This window comes from Lepisosteus oculatus, chromosome 7 (assembly GCF_040954835.1).
Source record: "Lepisosteus oculatus isolate fLepOcu1 chromosome 7, fLepOcu1.hap2, whole genome shotgun sequence".
Lineage (NCBI taxonomy): Eukaryota > Metazoa > Chordata > Actinopteri > Semionotiformes > Lepisosteidae > Lepisosteus > Lepisosteus oculatus.
Window position 1 is genome coordinate 53,891,499 of NC_090702.1, and position 20,003 is coordinate 53,911,501.

The 20,003-nt window shown below is 39.7% G+C and overlaps 1 protein-coding gene across 2 annotated transcripts in view; it reads left to right on the forward strand.

Moving 5' to 3' along the window:
- The window catches only part of syt10 (synaptotagmin X), a 47,178-nt gene that overhangs the window by 12,648 nt on the left and 14,527 nt on the right, over positions 1-20,003 (forward strand). For both annotated transcript variants that reach the window (XM_006633066.3, XM_015352008.2), the window contains exons 2-3: positions 1,433-1,790; positions 7,601-8,159. In XM_006633066.3, coding sequence (XP_006633129.1) covers positions 1,433-1,790; positions 7,601-8,159 — 917 coding nt within the window. The remainder of the gene's footprint in view (positions 1-1,432; positions 1,791-7,600; positions 8,160-20,003) is intronic.

Sequence of the window (20,003 nt, forward strand, 5' to 3'; positions counted from 1 at the left end):
TTAATTCCATGCTTATTTCATTCCACTTGATATTTCAATCCCTCCTGGCACAAATATTTAATTGAATTTCACTGACTGCATTACTTTGTGTGACTGAAAGCCTGTAGAATGTGCACCTGTGATTGCTAACAAAAGGGAGGGGGAGGTTATGAATTCGTATTCTGCTGTAGTCTAGACTCCTGTGCTTTCTAATTAGATTATTCTAACTTCATCTGGTTTCTCCACTTAAATGTCTGATAATTGGATATTTAGTGAGATTTCTACATTTGCTATATTTTTTACGGCTTTTTATTATGTATAGTACATACCCTGAGTAGAATTGTTAAATATAACTTTACTTCCTGGCTCACCCTGTACCCATGTGGGAGTTATGAGGAAGTGCAGTCAGACTCATTTGATCTGCCTGGCCATTGAGCCATTCATTTCATATGCTGTCGGCTCCATGGCGACATACAAGAGAGTCACAGCCTATTGGAGGAGATGCGTGTCCCTCAGTGATGTCATCATGAGCCTACAGGAATTTGCTGGGAGCTACACGAGCCCCAGCTACTGTAACTAATCCCAGCCCAGCCTGGCAGTGCTGAGCCAGCCGTGCACTGCTGTTTTTTATAAAATGATAGTTGTTGCTAAGACTATCTGCACAGTTTTGCAAATGCTTGTCCATACTTCACACAAAACGTCAGATTTTTTAACACTTTTTTGGCAATGTTATATAAAGAAGGTGACTTTCTTCACTGCACTGAAATTCGTATCTGCCTAATTTTTACTAAATTTCTGTACACTTAATTTTTCAAAATGTCATATTCATAACTTGGTATATTGTATGATCGCATTGTTATTTTCATTGTATTATTGTACTGTAAAACATTTAACAATAAGGCTAGACTCCAGATTTTGTTTTGGTATTATCTATTTCAATCAGAATTGCAGAGAACTAATACTGTAAATCGTAAACAAAAAATAAACTAAGGTTCTCAAAGTTCTAGTACAATAAATAAAAAATACTGAACTACAAAAGAATACTTCAACAATAAAGTATTCAGCCTCTTACATTCTATAAGCCTAAACTGATTTTGGTACAGAAGATGTCAGAATCTTACTAATTTGCATAATTTCCTCATTCTTTTTTTATTCAAGAGCATTTTTACAATAAAAGTTGATGGTTTTATGTACACTGGGATAATTTCTCAAAGCTCTCATTAAAGGCAAAGTCCATGAAAAGACAAAACCTTAATTACTGCCTTACCACTGACACCACTGTAATGAAGCAAAATTAAATGATCTTTATTAAACTGCCTTAGATTTTGATATTGCTTGCTTCGATATCTGAAATCTCTTCTTTCTCACAGCTGCTTTTCCTCTCTCCTTCTCTCTCTCTTTCGTGTTTGTCTGTCATGCTGGTTGCTTACTTCTGCTCTCTGGTTGTTTGTAGACATCTCAGTCAGTCTCCTTGCTGTAGTCGTCAGTTTCTGTGGGCTTGCCCTGTTGGTAGTCTCTCTCTTTGTCTTTTGGAAGCTGTGTTGGCCATGCTGGAGGAACAAAGCTCTCACGTCTCATGCCAATAACGTCCCTCAGAATATCCCCAGTGCCCCTCCAGAGGTGGTGGAAACTGAAGAAAAAAAGGAGATCAAAGAAAATGGGAAGAGCTCGGTGAAGCTTCTGGAGGCAGCCATGAAGATTAGTCAGACCTCCCCAGACATTCCAGCCGAAGTCCAGACAGCTCTGAAAGAACACCTCATCAAACATGCCAGGATACAGAGGCAGATCACAGAACCTACCTCCTCATCCAGGTAAAGCAAAAAGAGGATACGCCTTGATGATCGGTGCAAATAGCTAAAGGCTTGTGTGTCCCCTACTGCAGAGAAAAACAGCACTAGCCAGAACCTTTCCCCACCTTGAATATATTTAATATAAAATCAAATCAGATCAAAGTTTATTTATCAAATGCACAACAATACAGCTTGCAGCAGTAGTTGTTTGCAATTAAATGTCTTTTCTGCGAGCTCACGAAAATCACAAGAATCATAAAAATCACTAATTTAAGGTTACGAAAATAAGGTTACATGATAATAGATAATAATTTAATAGAAATTGAATAAAACTCAATATGAATGGAGCTGCTATGTGTCCATGGTGTATGCAATACATTATGCCCAAGTAGTTCAGTATGCTGAATACAATGAAAACTGTATGTCCATGTAGCCATTACAGGTGATTTGCTAAAGGAGCTGCAGGTTGGCTATTTAGCAGTCTTATTGCCTGGAGGTAGAAGCTGTTCCGTAATCTGTTGGACTTTGACTGAATGCTTCGGTACCATTTACCAGACGGTAGGAGAGAAAACAGTTTGTGACTGGGATGACTGGGCTCCTTGAGAATTGTTTTCTTCAAGTTTGCACTGTTGAAATCACCTGCTATGATGAATGCCCCCTCAGGATGTGTATTCTTGTGTCTGTTAAGGTGACTTAACTTAATATGCAACTCGTCTTTATCATATTTTTTGTAGTGTCAGGCATTTAGGGAGTTTGTCTGTGTGATGTTGGGTTGGGTGGCCTGTGGCTGAGCTACCCTATAGACTCCAAGACGTGTAGGTTGAATTGAACACTTTATTTTAACAAAACAAAAGAAGAAATAACCCCAGAATTCTGTCATACATGTCTGTTCAATGTACTTCTCCCACCCACCAACTTTCATTACCAATCAGAATGAAAGTGCTGCCAAAATCCCCGCTGTACCTTGTTAGCCTACCTGTGATGTACAGTCCTGAATCTGGCGCTTGAAGGGCTCAGCAGCTGAAATGTTTTTTTCTTTCTGCTTTTCAGAACAAAATTATCCTTTACTTTTTCCTTGGCAGTAGATAGTGTTAACTTGCACAGTTTTGGATCACTTCTTCAAGCACTTTGACCTATGCACTGTCATTCTCTGTGATTGGTCATTTCATTTAATTATAAGCACTTGTAGCCTCCACATCAGTTCAGTTTTAAATGTCATATGATTCTGAAAGCCGATAATAGAAAGATGCTTCGGAGCTGGTGCCCTGCTTTTTCCTCAATGACTAATCATGGCAACCATTTCCTTTTCTCCCACTGGATATGGGAGGTGTACCAAGCTGCTGTACCAAAGCTCACACCACCACACATAGTCGGGGCACCTTTGAAGCATGTGTGGTTGAGTTCTGTCCTTGTCCTGACACCAAAGCCCTCTTGCATTCTAGGAAATGGGAAAGTAGTACAGTGAATAGTGAAATGATGCAGATGTCTCAGTTAAACTGCTGTGCTGTCTCCACCACTCCTGGGGCTAGTGTGTGAATGCCAGCACGGAGTCAAGTTCAGTTACAAATTGGTGATTTCAAATGGGTGAGTAAATGTGACAGACTAACATTTTGATAGGTGATTGAATTAGAAGGTTTGGAAGGATTAAAATGAGACACTAAATGCCATCATTTTTTCTTATAGTTCTAGGACATTCTATGTGTCTTGCTAGGCAACACCATCTCTATTATACCCATTTGGTACTGAAAGTACAACTTACCTGTGAGGATAACTCCTGGTGAACTATCTTTGTAATGATTGCTATTTGATAACTATTTTATATGTGACTTGACTTGTAGATTTTGTCCCAAGAACTTGAAAAGAGAAGCACTCTGCTTTGCTAAGTATAGCATACTGTAGTAACAGGAAAAACTATCCTGTTGCTGCTCCTTTGTGTGATCCTTATAATCTTGTTAATGTCAGAGGCACTATAAAAAGTATGGGAATTACGGAGCCATGGCAACAGTAGTAAACTACCCCAGTAATTAAATAATCAGTTACTTGTCTACATATTCTGTGACTTGGTGTTTAACAAGCACCATGTAATTAGTAACATGGCTAAGTGGAACTGATGTGCTTTTGAGTTTCAAGTCGCACTGGGACCAAGCAAACAGCTGCACTTTGCCTCCTGAAAGAACCACTATTGACACTTAGTTTAGCCTGTCTTTATGTACTGTGTTGTTGGTTACTTACCCCAATTTAGTAAGAACTACAGTACATGTACAGTCTCTGCTTAAAAAGACAAAGATAGGCAGTTTCCCACAGCCATTTTAAACTAAAGAATTGTTGCATTTACAAATGAAAATATTCCATCACCCCTTATTTAACTTCAAAGAGGATTGTAACTAGGACGTTAGTTGAAAGTGTGTATGCAAATTCTGCTTGCAACTGTGTACCAGTAAATAAAGGCAGGAATGCCTGCGATTCTAGTACTTTTCCCATCTTCTTACACTTTTCAGAAGAATACGTTTGCATAGATTTGTCTCGCCTTGCTGAGGTTTGGTCTCCTTGTTATAAGGAGTTATTTGGGCAAGCATCATAACCATCACAGTGCAAACCCATTCACAGTTTCCTTACCACTGAGACCCAAATACAGTTATCATACAAATATCGAACATTGAGGCTTAAACTTCATTGTCACTGGTAAAGGTGGTTTTTTCCTCTCTGTGATTTGTTTTTCTCTCTGGTTCATAGCAGTTTTATCACCTTCAATTTGAAGTCCTTGATTACCATAAAATAATGGTAAAAAATGTAAATATAAGAAAGTGTTTAGCATATAGATTAGCATAAAGTATTTTTGACTAGATGTGCTTTAAACAATTTTTAGTGCATAAATATATACAGTAATACTTTTGCTTGACTCATAGCAGGAATACCTCCTCACAATTCACTTCATAAAGCAGGTGTTTATTATTCTTTGTCTTAGAAGGCAGATAGACCAACTAGGTAAATACCAGTGGGTATAGAAAGTCACCACCCTCTTTCAAAATTTGTACCTTCTGTTGTATGGCACTTTGAAAATAAAAACTAATTACATTTGGCTTGTTCCATTTTTATTTACACACAGTAACCCACATTAGCTGAGAGAAAATAAAATTCTAAAACGTTAATTAATTAATTTTACAACAGTAAAATAACTTTTTTAGATAAGTGAACACAAAAGGGGTAGTGACTTTCTATACCCACTTTTTGTACCAAAGTAATAAAAAACTGACAAAAGTTCTACCAAAAGGCTTGCTTTAATTCATGTTATAATTTTCATAAACTTCATTGCTTTGGTTACAGAAGCACATTGTTGCCTATAATGACAAAAAAATCCTGTGGTATCTTATGATCACAAGAAATTTGTCTTTTTATTACAAGATAGAGCATCAGCTGATTATTGCAAGATACCAATGATTATTTGAGTCTATGAACAACAGTATTCCATTGTCAGCAACCGAGAGCTCAGCTGAAACTCTGGGTTAAGTGTTTGTGACAGTGTCCAACTCTGCAGAATGTGCACTTGCTTGGGATTTGTTCATGATGAAATCTCATAATTTGAACCAACAGTAATGTGAGCACAGTCATTATAACCATGAGGACACTCATACTTATCCGTAAATAAGGAAGGGTACTGTGAAATTGCTTCTAGTGCCTAAAAATGGAAGTCAACTAATGATAATGTGTATTGCATTACAATTGTACTATCATGTTATAATCACTTAAAGTACCGGGATAATGTATTATCTCGTAAGATAATTATTTTGTTATTGCCAAATAACAGAAGATAAATATTTTTTTCTTGATGGCAGCAATGTACTTTTTAGTTTTAGTTGTGTAGTTGAAAGACATTTCAGCGCACTGCAGATTTGTTCTTTCAAGCCAGACAACAGATGTCCCTATTTTAATGAATAAGGAGCATGTCTAAACCACTTAGGACAATTACTACCAGCTAGGGTATATTTGCCTGCTTCCAGTAGGTGTAGTTTTGTTGCTGTGAAATGGGAATGGACACAAGCCAACCTCCAAAAAATGCAAGGAGGGATTAGCAGTTTTTATTGAAACAGTGAAGGAAGTCTAAACATTGCAGTTTATGAAACAGGGGACATATTTTTTCTCCATCTGCCTAATAGGAAGACTAAGGGTATATATTCTCTCAGTGGAGTGACCTGAATCTGAAGACCTGGGTCTGTGATTATTGTAACATGTCTTGAGCTTGATTCTGTACCATCATACAGTTTACCTAAAATGTATTAATATGTAATCTCATGTTATAAAAGATTATATATTATCTGTTTTAGTTTTGAATTCTTGCCTTTATTTTATTTGAGTTTTTTTACAGTAAATATAAATTTCTTCCTTTGTTTATAGTAAATATATATACATATAAATTATATATACAGTATATACAGTATGTATAACATTATGGTGCAGAGATTTACCCACTTAAATGTCAGCTTTGCATGACCCTTTAATTGGGTCATTGGTCATGTGACCTGCAGTGGGTCCATTATAAAGGTATCATTTAAATGGGCGATGCAACAGAAAAGCTGCATATTAGTTCCCATAACTCAAATCCAGTATTTTAAATTCAGCACTGTGCTTGTTCAACTGTGATTTTGAAACCATTAGAATATAAAGTTAATGGCTCAAGACACTGCATCTAACAGCTAGTGGAAACAGGTGTTAGTTGCTAGGAAACAGAAGAACATAAAAAAGCCAAGGTTTGTGGAAAGACTTCACTTTCATTAACAGAATGAGGGGAAAAAAGCACACAGCAGCTCCAGAGGTTTAATTATTTTAATCAAACATTTTATAGCCTGTTCTTTAATCTCAATATTTTAAAGTAAGCGTGATATATTGAATTACAACTAAAGAAAAGTTTTTTTTTTTAAAAAAGTAATCTAAAAATAAACTTAAACAGTTAATTTCATTCAGTGTTTAATTTCGCAGTGAATTGTGATTTTAGCATATGTACAGTATAAGATACTTATATTTTATTGATCCCGTGAAGGAAATTGCAATGCAACAGTGGCTTAACACAGTCAACACAGCACAGTGTAACGAAATGATACAATAATACACAATACAGTACAGTTAGTGAGAAGTGCACTAAGAGTAACTCACAATCCAGAATATACAAAGAAACAAACCAGAACAGTACACAAAAAGTTGTATTACACAACATAAATATAAATGTATTGCACAAGTCCCTGGCATATATTGCACAAAAAGCCAGATGTAAGCAGAGAGTTTACTGTTTAGTACAAAAACAGGTTAATGTCAATGTTGCCCCTGCCCAGACACACAGTGGATGCGTTGTACAGTCTTATGGCAGAAGGCGTTCTTAGACCATTCCAGTCTATCATCCATTTGCACTCCCAGGTACTTGTATGAGTCCACTATCTCCATGCTACACCCATGGATATAGACAGGAGTAGGCTGGACCCTTTTCGTCCTGAAATCTATCACCAACTCCTTCGTCTTTGCCACATTCAATTGCAGGTGGTTCTCCCCACATCACTCCTGCAATTGAATGTGGCAAAGATGAAGGAGCTGGTGATAGATTTCAGGAGGAAGGGGTCCAACCTATAAGCAGCACAGAACTGTATAAAGTTGCCAAAAACTGGCACAGTGTTCAGCTTTTTTTATTTTTATCACAAAAATGGTTAGTTTTGACTTATAAATAGCAGAAAATGTAATTTTATGAGTCTTTAGGATTAGGATGTACAAAGCTTTTAGGGTTTGATTCAGGCTTTGGGTTCGGTCTTTTAAAGAGCAGTGTTAATTCTTCTTTTCCTTTGTGACAGGCATAACTCCTTCCGCAGACACCTGCCTCGCCAAATGCATGTGTCAAGTGTGGATTTCAGTATGGACAGTGTGCAGATGAGACAGACTTCTACCAGCATCGGCCGAATTAAGCCAGAACTCTATAAGCAGAAGTCAGTTGATTCTGAAGATAACAACCAGGAAAATGTCCAAACCTGTGGAAAACTGAACTTTGCTCTCCAATACGATTATGAGAACGAGATGCTTATCGTTAAAATGATCAAAGCACTGGAGCTGCCTGCCAAGGACTTCACAGGGACCTCAGACCCCTATGTCAAGATGTATCTGCTTCCAGACCGGAAAAAGAAGTTTCAAACTCGAGTTCACCGAAAAACTCTCAACCCAGTCTTTGATGAGACCTTTCAGTTTCCTGTGGAATATGATCAGCTGTGCAACAGAAAACTGCACTTCAGCGTGTACGACTTTGACAGGTTCACAAGTCACGACATGATCGGGGAGGTTATCGTGGACAATCTCTTTGAGGTGTCTGATCTCTCCAGGGAAGCAATAATGTGGAAGGACATTAACTGTGCCACCACCGTGAGTATACCCTTTCATGTCTGAAAAAAACTAATCTGAATACCAAAACACCTGCAGTTTTCAAGTTTAAATGGTATAAAAGTAAACCTAGGTGAACATGCTTATCAACTTCAGCCTTTCTTGTTTTAATTCTCATTTTGCACAGGCTTTTCTTGATGTAGGAAAATTAATAATTCATCAGCTCCTTTCACCTCAAATACCCTGTACAGACAGATGCTTTTCAGAAAAAAAACATTAATCTAACACAGGAAACAAGTAAAGGTTTATTTCATGCTGAAAAGAGAAGAAGAAACACAACTTTCAGCTGGGGAGCATTCTTCGGGTGTTGACGGCATGGAATAAACCTTTACTTGTTCCTTTGCAGCCTACGCATGTTGATGCAGCTCCCTACTTAATCTAATACAGCCTTGCTTGTGACCATGCCAACACGTTCACTGGCCACTCACACCCCTAGACTCGCAGTTTTTCAGCTTCCCGATTTTAATACAGGGCAATTTAGGTGAACTGCAGCTGGGTTTCCTTCCTTGGTCTTTTCTCTATAGCAGAAAACTCTTTTAACCACGATCCAGGACTGCACACCCATCCCTCGGTGACACCCTGAGCCTCACAGGCTCTTACGTGGAGTTGTTAGCCATAATGATATCCCTAAACCATGTAACCCCAAACCAGGTACCTTTGACTTACGAACACACATACCGCTATAAACCATGAATCATTAACTGTAGCCATACAACCCGTACCAGATCTGTACCCCCACTAGACTTTCCTTATAAAACACTTGTTGTTTTCACTTTTGTGTACTGCCCTCTGGGATTATTGTTAATAGCATCTGCTCTCCCAGGATGAAAGGCGAGACGTCCTTTTACCAGGCAAGTGAGTGATCCTGAGACAGTTCCCTGCACCACCTCTGTGCATCCCGAGGGCTCCTACAAACCCCACCTCTCAAGCTCAATGTCCCCTTTTGGGGAGAGAAGACTAAATGCTGTAACTGCTAATAACCGTTAATTATAGTTCCCTGACTAATTTACCCCTAAATTTCTTTAAATAGTAATTGCAGTGGAAACCTACTTGGCTGATCGCGTTTGGCCAGGGTTGCTACCTGTAATCTATACCTGCTAACCTGAAACGGCAACAGCTACTACTTTAACCTACTCTTCTCTGTTGCCATGGGAAACCTCCTGCTAATCCTAGTGGCTATCAGCTTGGCTGCCACCCGAGAGCTATGCCTCCATGCTAACAAGAGGGTGAGACCAGACCTCCTTACCTTGGGAGCTAACCATTGGTCCTCCTCGGAGACTGCTCTCCAGGGGGTATATCTGTCTCAATCCCAACTACAGAGGCTGCTGATGAGCTGCAACTGTGGGCTACACTGCTTATACATGCAAATGTGTTCACTTCACCCATGTGCACATATTTGCCCAATCTCTCTAATACTCTTAACACAACCAGTTGGCCTGTATATTGTTCCATAGATGTTCCAACCAAAAAACTCGCTTCACAACAAAGGTTCCCCTGTTACAGGCCTCCACAGTATTTTCCTCAGATATTTTTTCTTCAACAGCTAATATGTAATAATAATAATTTCTTAAACGTTTCTGGACACTCCACTCAAAGCACTTAACAAGTAATGGGAGCTCCCCTCCACCACCACCGAGTGATAAAGCCGATTCATAGATGGGGATTATTAGGAGGTCATGATTGGTCAAGGCCAGGAAACCAGAAAAACTCTATTCGAGCAATTTGTTATTACCTCAGTTTTATGTTGCATTCAAAGGACAGGGCCTTTTTTACAGTATAGCGTCCCCATCACTATACTGGGGTATTAGGAACCACACAGGGTGAGCGCCCCCTATTGGCCTCACTATCACCTCTTCGAGCAGCAACCTTAGCTTTCTCAGAAGATAGATAAATTCTTTATTGATCCCGTGAGGGAAATTGCAGTGCAACAGCAGCTTAGCACAGCCAACAATACAATAAATACAACAATACAATACATACAATACAATCAGTACAGTCAGTGAGAAGTGCACTAAGAAGAGTTGCTCACAGTCCAGGACATACAAAGAACAAACCAGAACAGAACACAAAAAGTTGTATTGCACATTATAAATATATTGCACAAGTCCCTGGCATATATTGCACAAAAAACAGTTGTAAACAGGAAAAGCCAGATGTAAGCATTGAGTTTACTGTTTAGTCCAAAAACAGGTTAATGTCAATGTTGTCCCTGTCAAGACACACAGTGGATGAGTTGTACAGTCTTATGGCAGAAGGCAAGAATGACCTCCTGTAGCGCTCCCTGTCTCACCGTGGTTGGATCAGCCTGTTGCAAAACGTGCTCTTCATTCTCACAAGCATGTCATGAGGGGATTGGAGACGTTGTCCATGATGGCCCCTAGTTTGGACACCATTCTCCTCTCAGCCATTACCTCCAGGGGGTCCAGATCAGACCCAATGACAGAGCTTGCTCTTCTGATGAGCTTGTTCAGCCTGTTAGCATCCCCTGCTCTAATCCCAGAGCCCCAGCATACCACCGCGTAGAAAATGGTGCTCGCCACCACCGACTGATAGAACATATGTTGCATCTTACTACACACATTGAAGGACCTTAAGAAGTAAAGTGGGCTCTGACCCTTCTTGTAGATGGCCTCTGTATTCTTAGACCATTCCAGTCTATCGTCCATGTGCACTCCCAGGTACTTGTATGGGTCCACTATCTCCATGCTACTCCCAAGGATGTAGACATGAGTAGGTTGGACCCTTTTCCTCCTGAAATCTATCACCAGCTCCTTCAGCTTTGCCACATTCAATTACAGGTGGTTCTCCCCACACCACTCCACAAACCTGCTGACCAGTCCTCTGTACTATTCCTCCTGCCCACCCTCAATATACAGTATCTCACAATTGTAGAGTCGTCTGAACTTCTGCAGGTGGCATGACTTTGAGTTGTATTTAAAGTCTGAAGTATAGAGGGTGAAGAGGAACGGAGAAAGAATTGTCCCCTGAGGAGCCCCTGTGTTACTCACTGCCTGTTCAGACACAAAGTTCTGCAGTATCACAGACTGTGGTCTGCCTGTCAGATTGTCTGTGATCCATGAGATCATGGAGGCACCCACCTGCATCTCCTCCAGCTTCCTACCTAGCAATAGAGGCTGGATAGTATTGAAGGCTCTGGAGGTTGAAAAACTTAATCCTCACAGTGCTGCCAGCCTAGTCCAGGTGCTATTAGGACCTTTGCAATATGTAGATGATTGCATCTTCCACACCAACAGTGGGCTGGTAGGCGAACTGTAGGGTGTCCGGTAATGACCTGATAAGGGGTCACAGGTGGGACAAGACCAGCCTCTCCAGTGTCTTCATGACATGAGAAGTCAGCACAACTGGTCTGTAGTCATTGAGGACAGAGAGGCGTCCTTTCTTTGGTACCAGGACCAGGCATGATGTCTCCCCAGGTCTCCCATCTAGGTTCTGGCTGCAGGGACCAGGCATGATGTCTCCCCAGGTCTCCTATCTAGGTTCTGGCTGCAGGAGCTGAGTATGCTACTGCTTAACCCTTCTGTTGGCTGTTAGCTCAGCTGCCACCCGAGAGCTATACTTCTGTACCGAGTTGCAGAGTTTATATAGCTGCTGACAATGTATCGTATAGGCAGTTACCTACAGTACAATACAGTATGTATTCCTTTTGATTTTTTTAACTACCATTCACATTTTAAGAAGAAGATCGTTTTAAGCAGGATTATTAGGGAAAAAAAACAGCTTTAATGGGTGTAATTGTGTACTTTTTACACATATTGAATCTGTGTGATTGTGTATTATGCCTTGATGCAATGTCATGCCTGTGCAGTGTACCTTTGTAATATGTTCACAGACCACTATCACTATTCTTCTAGAAATTCATTCACTTAAAGAGCATGCAGAAGCATTAGGCCCATTTTACTGAACCTGACTAAGGATCCTCAAGAGTGGATAGAGACTGTCATAGCAAATTCCTAGAAATAATAAAGCCACATTTTTGGTTAATGACTAAGGCACAGCTGCACTTATCATTAATGTCAAAGAATATAAATTAGGGAGTTTTAATGTTTTTTTTCCCACCATAATTATATATGGTATCCAACTTAAGAATTCATAACTGTTGCATTAACATATTCTTTTTGTTTTAGATATAATTTGGATTCCTGAAATCCATTATTCTGTTTAAATAATTTATCATCACTTTAGCAATTAAGAAAGCTGTTTCACTGTTTTTTTTAATGTGTTGTTTGATTTTGTAACTACTTAAAACCATTAGAGGCTTTGCATCATTTATATTAACTTCTATTTTTGACATATGAAAAATACATATTTTATCAATTAAACAAAGTATGTTAACGTACACATTGTATTTTGCATATTTTAAAATATAATTTACAAACATACTGTACTACACTGTGATTTTTTTTTCTAAATACTGTATTACCGTGGCTTTTTGGTTTAAAAAGACCTTTTACAGAATGTAAAAATGCAAGTAGATTTGGTGGGGGAAAAAATTGACTTTGGCAAATCAATAATCTTACACAGGTTCTAATTAAGAGATTATGTTGTAAAGAGACTGCTGTGCTTTCTTATTAAAACTTCTAATTTTATATCTGAATCAAAGTACAGAATTTATTCAGCATCTTAAAACTGAAGCTGATCCTGACACACTGTAGTATGATGCCACTGTGTTATTAGACCATTTGCAGAGAACAACACAAAAATAAAGAAATGATTTTAAAAATGAATTTTGGTTATCTGTAAATTAATTTTAAGAGGCCTCTGTATCAATATTAGGCCAGCTGTATTAATCTTGTTTCTCTACATTATATTACCTGTGATATTCCCTTAGTGGTACTGTGCGTCATACAGTAATGATACATTACAGAGTGGCCTTCGCCAGACTCAACATAACTAAAGGTTACATGTTGTTCAACTCAGTGCAAAGCAAATAAGACTGAAAATGAATGACTCACTCGGGACCTTACAGGAAGGCAGCAATAATCTTTTCCTTCTCACTCCTTGTTCAACTGTAATCAAAAAGCATCACACTCAGCCTGTGTCACTTTGCCTTTCAAGCTTCTGTTTTACTTCGTGAATACAGAGCAGACATACTGCTGTTTAAACTGGAATTGAGCAGCTGTGAAGTAATTCAAGAGGTGAATATACAGTTTATAGATTGCAGGTCCAGTACCTGGCTGTCTCTGGAGTGGGCATACAGTATGTCACATCACTCTCAAAAAAAGATTTCAGAGGATTAAAAAAAAAACTGTTTGCGTACATCAGACTGTAGAGGATTCAAAACCATTTCTTATCATTTGAGGCTTCATCAGTCCACTGTCAAAAAGAGAGTCTACAAATAGAAAATATTCAACATCACAGTGACTCTATGCAGTACCACTCGTCCTAAGAGTAACCTGGAAAATTATCCGGGGAAGTTGCAAACAACCACAGAGTAAAATTAGGTCTCTCCACTAATCAGGAAAAGACTGAACGGGAATGGTTTTACAGGAGGTTAGCCAGGAAGAAACATTTTTCTCCATTAAAAAGAACATTGGCAGAGAGCACCTGGATGATCTACAAGTCTACTGGAAGATTGTTACCTGAACACATGAGTCAGAAGTTGAATTATTTGGCAATAATTTTTCCAACAGAAAAACTTAATCCTGACTGTCAAGCATGGCAGTGCCTCAGGTCCCAAATGGTTTGTTATCTTTGATGGAACCTTGAATTTGGCATTTTATCATCTCGAATAAATAAATCCTGGAGGAAAATGTCTGGCCATCTATTTGTCATCTGCAGCTGAGCCATGCACCAAGACAATGACTCTTAACAAACAGATCTACAGCCAAATGGATGAAGCAGAAAAAATGACACATTTTGGATTAATCAAGTCAGAGTCTGGACGCAAACCACATTGAAATGCTAAGGCAGGACCTAAAGCAAACTCTTCACGCTAAGAAACCTTCAGAATGTCACCAACTTGAAAGAACAAAGGGCATCGGCCAAAATTTATAAAAGCTGCTCTGAGAGTCCAATAAACAGTTAAAGTAAAGACCAGTTGAAGCCGTTGCTTCTGAAGGAGGTTCCTCCAGATACTGAATCTGAGAATTGCTCATGGGAGGATATATACTGTTGGGTCATTTATTGTAGCTTATTAATCAAAATAACCTGACCAAACTAAAAATGGTCTAGAAAACTAGAAATATTAGAATGATCTTAATCTTATGTTTTACATTTTAGGTCTGAAATACACAAGAGACCAACCTAGGGTTGCTCTCATACAGTTTTTCTCAGCGCTGTAGCTTGCTGTCAAAGGCAAGAATAGGCAACAAACTGTGTGTGTTTTTCACTTTTCAGATGTATAAAATTGGAGAAAAGTGCTATTGACAATTAATGCAATTCACACTGTAACTGCTGCCCTTTGACAAAAGGTATTTACTTTCTCTATTTATTGTAACTATTTCAGCTTTAAAAAGCTTTTTTTTAGTATATGCTTTATTAAAATGTTATACAGAAGGACATTACATGGGAGCAATTACAATAAGTGAAATACCTTGCTTGGACAATAGCAGTGTCTTTTCTGAGATTTGAACCAACACGTTTTCAGTTATAAAGGTTAATCACGAGCTGTCTTTTTTTCAGATCTTTATAAGATGAATGAAATTTGTAATTGGTATGAACCTGTTAATGAGTGTGTTTCAGGGCTGCCCTCATTCAGATGTGTAACCAGTTGGACTTAAATAGACACAGGGAGCAATGATACTGTATCAGACAACTCCTACAATGTTTTCCCACTGGTTATCATGAATTGATTACCAGTTAAGAGCTGTTTACTATAAAGAAAGCGAGCAAATTCTTAAGTAGCATGTAAAAGAGAGAATGCATAAACGTCTGTGTGCTGAGGATATTGAATTGTTGCACTTTAACTGGAGTATGCTGTGTTTTAAATCAAGGACTCAATGCAGAAAAAAAGTCTGAACCAACATGCAGATCAGTCACAGGCATCAATTAGCACTGGGAATTAAGGGCCAAGTTGGGACAAAAAAACAGCACAGACAGGGAACAGATACTCCAGGACCAGAGCTACAGCTCTAAAAAAATTGATTCTTCTGGAAATGAGTGACTAGGAAGCGTCATAGCATATATCATTTGCATGGCGTGCTGGTCACTCAGTATGTAATGGACTGCAATGTATCGCCTAGAGCAGCTTTGTTGCCACATTTATGTTGTAAGTGACAGAAAATGAAATGCAGCATGCCAGGCTCTGGGGCCTTCAGCTGAGTGATGATGGTGGACAGGGTCTGTAACTGTAGAAATCCCTGAGGGGAAATCAACACCAGTCGTCACTTCTGACATATTTCCCATAAAGTGTGAAAATCCTTCAGCTGCGTCCTGTTGAAACTTAAGGGTAAACAAAAGCGAAGTCAGAGTCAACCTTGTAGACACAGATCTGAGTCAAAATGACGGAAAAATTAAGGTCTAGTTGAGAGCAATTTATATTAAAACTTTTTGTCAGCTGTTTGCTCGTGTAGTGTTGACGCTTGTTTTACATGTACACTCTTTCCTTGACTTGCATATGTAAGGCTTCCATTTCATTTGTGTGTATGTAAGTCAGAAGCGACTCTCTTTATATTCATACATAATATTTTGCTTAATGAAACATCTTTTCAAAACCATATTAGAATACCTAAGCACCAAATATATTATTCACTTAAAAACAATATACAATAAATAATTAAATATTGGGGAGAATTACCTTTTAACAAGTTTATACTCTACTGTACATTTTATTACCCCCCACTGTACTGTTCAGCAATGAAAAACAAAGTACACTGTAGATAATAAAATTAAAATTAAGAAATGTCCCTCCTTTGTACAGCTGAATTATTAATACTCTGCTCAAGGTTAATCACGCATCTCTTACCAGTACCACTACGCTTGGTGGCTTCCCTGACATGATTGCAGTAGTGTTCTTCACAGATTTCAGAAAGAAGTAACACTAAGAGTGCCACACGTGTGCTGAAACAAAGCAGGACAGAGTATGAAATGGGTGCAAAAGAACAAGTAAAGGTTTATTCCTGCAAAGAGAAGAAAGGAAACAACGTTTTGGCTGTGGAGCCTGCTTCCGGTGCGTGAAATGTGTATGAAATCGGAGCCTGGTGGATGCTGATGGTGACTGGATTACATTTACTCCGCACTATTCCTCTGTGGAAGGAACATGCTGCGTTACCTTATCTAGCGTTACTGTCACGATTATAGTCCCCCCTCCTTAAGGGTGCTCCAGCCCTTTCACTTTAGACTTCATTCTGTGCACCTGATCCCTTTTACCCAGCCCACCTTAAAAGCCAGGCGCTGACGCTCATCCTGGCTCTGCATCTGGTTTCCGCACCGTGCGAGTCCGGGACTTGGAAGCGCCTGGTCCCGTTAAGGTTTTAACCTCTGTTCCTGTTCCTAGTCCGCCGGTTCCAACCCGGTTCATGGTTTTTAATTCCTTGTTTTGATGGATCTCCTGGCTTTGGACTTACTCTTGTGTTTTTGGATACCTTCTAAGGATTACTCTCTTGGATTGTTTGCCTCGGCCACACCTCCCCCGTGCACCAGCGCACTTTGGACACGCCCCCCTGTTTTCAGCCCGTATCCCTGCATGACGTTTTCCTAGTCTTTCCCCACTTCTTCGGATTGTGTCGTCCGCATAAGGTCCGGAAAGAACTGTTCGTTACAGTTACTGTACGTATCTAACAAACGGTCCGTTTTCACGCTCGGACTGGGAGAGGTTTGCAGGCCGTGGCTGCCATTGGAGAACGTGGGATTTCCACGAGCGTTCGCATTCCTCCTGAGCCCGCGGGGACCAGGTCGGCTGCCTGTCGTTCGTCCTTTCTCCCCTTCAGTCAATCACCCAGTCATCAGCCGTCCAATCAGGAACTACACTTAATCCCCGAGAGCGCACTGGATCACTGCTCTGCAATTGAGCTACCTAGGGTAGTGCAGTCACCAGCCTGCTCTAGGAAACCTGCTTTCATTGAAACCCTTAATCTCAGTGATTTCATCCAACTTTGGCTTCCTAATCATCAACTGCTGTGAGTGCTGATCCAGTACCGAGCTTCCCCCCCATCAGTCTCAACTCGCCAGGCTTTCCTTTTCCGTCCTGTTTTGGCAGTCTGCTTCCCTGCTTGTCTGCCTTTGCCAGCCAACTTATCTCCTCTTTCAGGTCCTTCCAGAGCACCACGGAGAAATCTGAGTCCTGCAGGGAGGTCTCAATCAGTCCTTTCCACCTCGGTAGTTTGCAGCAACCAGCCGCGGCGTGAAACCACTATCTCAAAAGTTTTTTAATTCAGTATCAAAAGTTTGTGATCTACAGTATGAGAGATTTTATGTAAAGTGGGATTTGTGTACGTCAAGTCATGCATATCTTGAGGAGCGTCTGTAATGCAAAGCCTATTAGAAAGCCCACAACTGATATTTTATTTCCATAAGCTGGGCTTGACATGATCACCTTTTGTTCTGGTTTCTGTTCAGTTTTTTTCACTGATATTGGGCTTGGTTGTGTAGTAGCTTTCAGGATAACTGTGTGTACTACAGACATACAGTAGTGCTCTTCTGACAAAAGGAAAGTTTCAGAGATTTTGAGAGCAGTGTGTTTCTTGGGGAAAAAAAACAATACACCGATCATAAAAGAGGTTGCTTTAGCAGAGCAGTTGACTCCATATCTTATTTTCTGTTTTCTATAGTTGAACATAAGTATTGTCCTAGGTTTTAGTTATCTTCCTATTACTTATTACTAATGGAATTTCCAAAAATAATGTATTTTTTTTAAAGGGTTTGCAGCTACTTCAGAAAATGTGTGCAAATATTACAATATATTCTAAGTTAAAAAGCTCAAATTAATACTTTATAATAAATGAACAGAAATATAAAATATTGCACTTAATCTAAAAGTCAAATATGCCAAATACTGTTTCCCCAGTTGTAAGAAGGATACTCATCTATGAACATCATCCGTACCTACTTGTATATTAACATCTGGCCCTACACACTGCTTAAGATCTTGATCATCATAGTGTATAGTGCCACAGGCTTCTCCTCAGCATTGTGCCTAAGGTATGTTACAGACTGTACATATTTACAGTATGTAGTAAAAATAGCTTATTTTTTGGCAGGGACACTGCATTTGTATAAGATGTTCAAACACGACAGAAATCAAATCCAGTTTTTCAGTCAAGGATTTGTGAATTGGGTTCACATTTGGTATGGATTATATACTGTACTGAGTGGCATGACAAATGCAGCAGATCAGTGTTGGAGTAAATCAGTCAGTCATGTTTTTAATACTTCATTTTATACAGTTACAGATGGAAAGTAAACGGATTTGATTGATTTTTTTTCTCTGACCATTATTTATTATTATAATTTATAGATTATTTTAACATTGCTGTATGTCTAGAATTAGGAGCTAAGATTTTTTTTTTTTCATGAAACTGAAAAGGGTAAGTTTAAAGGAAAATTAAATATTTGAAGTTAGTATTATAGAGCACAACATAACAGCTGTTATTCAAGATGTTGTTTTACGGCATGAAAGAAATAAAAGGTTCTGTGTGAAAATTTTGCGTTAGAATGAAATCAGTTTTGTGATTTTCCAAAAAAAGCATTCCTAGATCTGGGCGTGTGAGATGAGTTGGCAGCTTTGCAACCTCTACAGCTGGAGCTATAGGGACTCAGGTAGCTTGTGAAGCCTGCTCACATGGAAAATCAAAATTATGTAGTAGGAGAATGCGAAGTTCTTCTTTGTACGACAAACCAAACCAACTGTACCCTACACAGCCTGACACCAGCTATCGCTATTTCTATTACTAAACTCAGTCTAAGCCACCTGTCACTGTCCTGCCACTGATGTGGGCATTGTGTCTGCCGGCAGTTTCAGCAGCAGTACAGGTGGCAGGTCTGAAACGATCTCTCAGATGGACCAGTCTGATGTGTTGGTCCTGCTCTGGTGTGGTCACTCGAGGGCGGCTGGATCTTGGACGGTCATCTGTCCTGCCGGTCTGCTGAAACCTTCTCTGCAGTCGGGACACAGTGGAGCGGCTCACTCCATAGTGTCTGCCAACGCTGGCACATGACATGCCTGCCTGCAGCATGCCAGTGGCCCTCTCCCTTGCTTCTGGTGACATTTTTCTTGCAGTGACCTAACCTTTGAATTAAGGCCTTTTTAAAGATGACCTGATCAGGTATTGATCCACCTGGACCTCGTTGGGTAAAAGTGCACCTAACGAGCTTGCGTGTGATTGGCAAGTTGCAATGCCTCACTGCACAAGCTGGTCAGAGGGCTTAAAACAAATTGACAACTTTTTGTGAAAGTACATAAGCTATAACTATAGTATTCTAATTCCAGATAATATTGCGTTTCTTTTTTCCATCAGTATATACAGTATAATGGACCGAAAATGATGCTCAACCTATAGTATCACTTAAATTCAGTAATACTCTGAAAGATAAAATGTAGATTGTAGCTCAGGCTACTGTCACGTTCGTAAACCCCTCCTCTTAAGGACGCTCCAGCCCTTCCTTGTTTTCTACTCATCCACCGCACCTGCTCCCTGTTCCAACCCTCTTTTCAGTTCTCCTTAAAAGCCAGGCGCTCACTCCATTCCAGGCTCTGCTCTGGTTTCCATACCAGGCAAGTCCGGGACCTGGAAGCGCCTGGCCCCGTTAAGGTTTTAAGTTCCTGTATTTGATCCTGTTCCCGTTCCCGTTCCCGTGCCGGTCCCGACCCGGTTCCTGTTTTTATCCATCTTGGATGGACCACCCGGCTTTGGACTTTTGCTCCGTTGT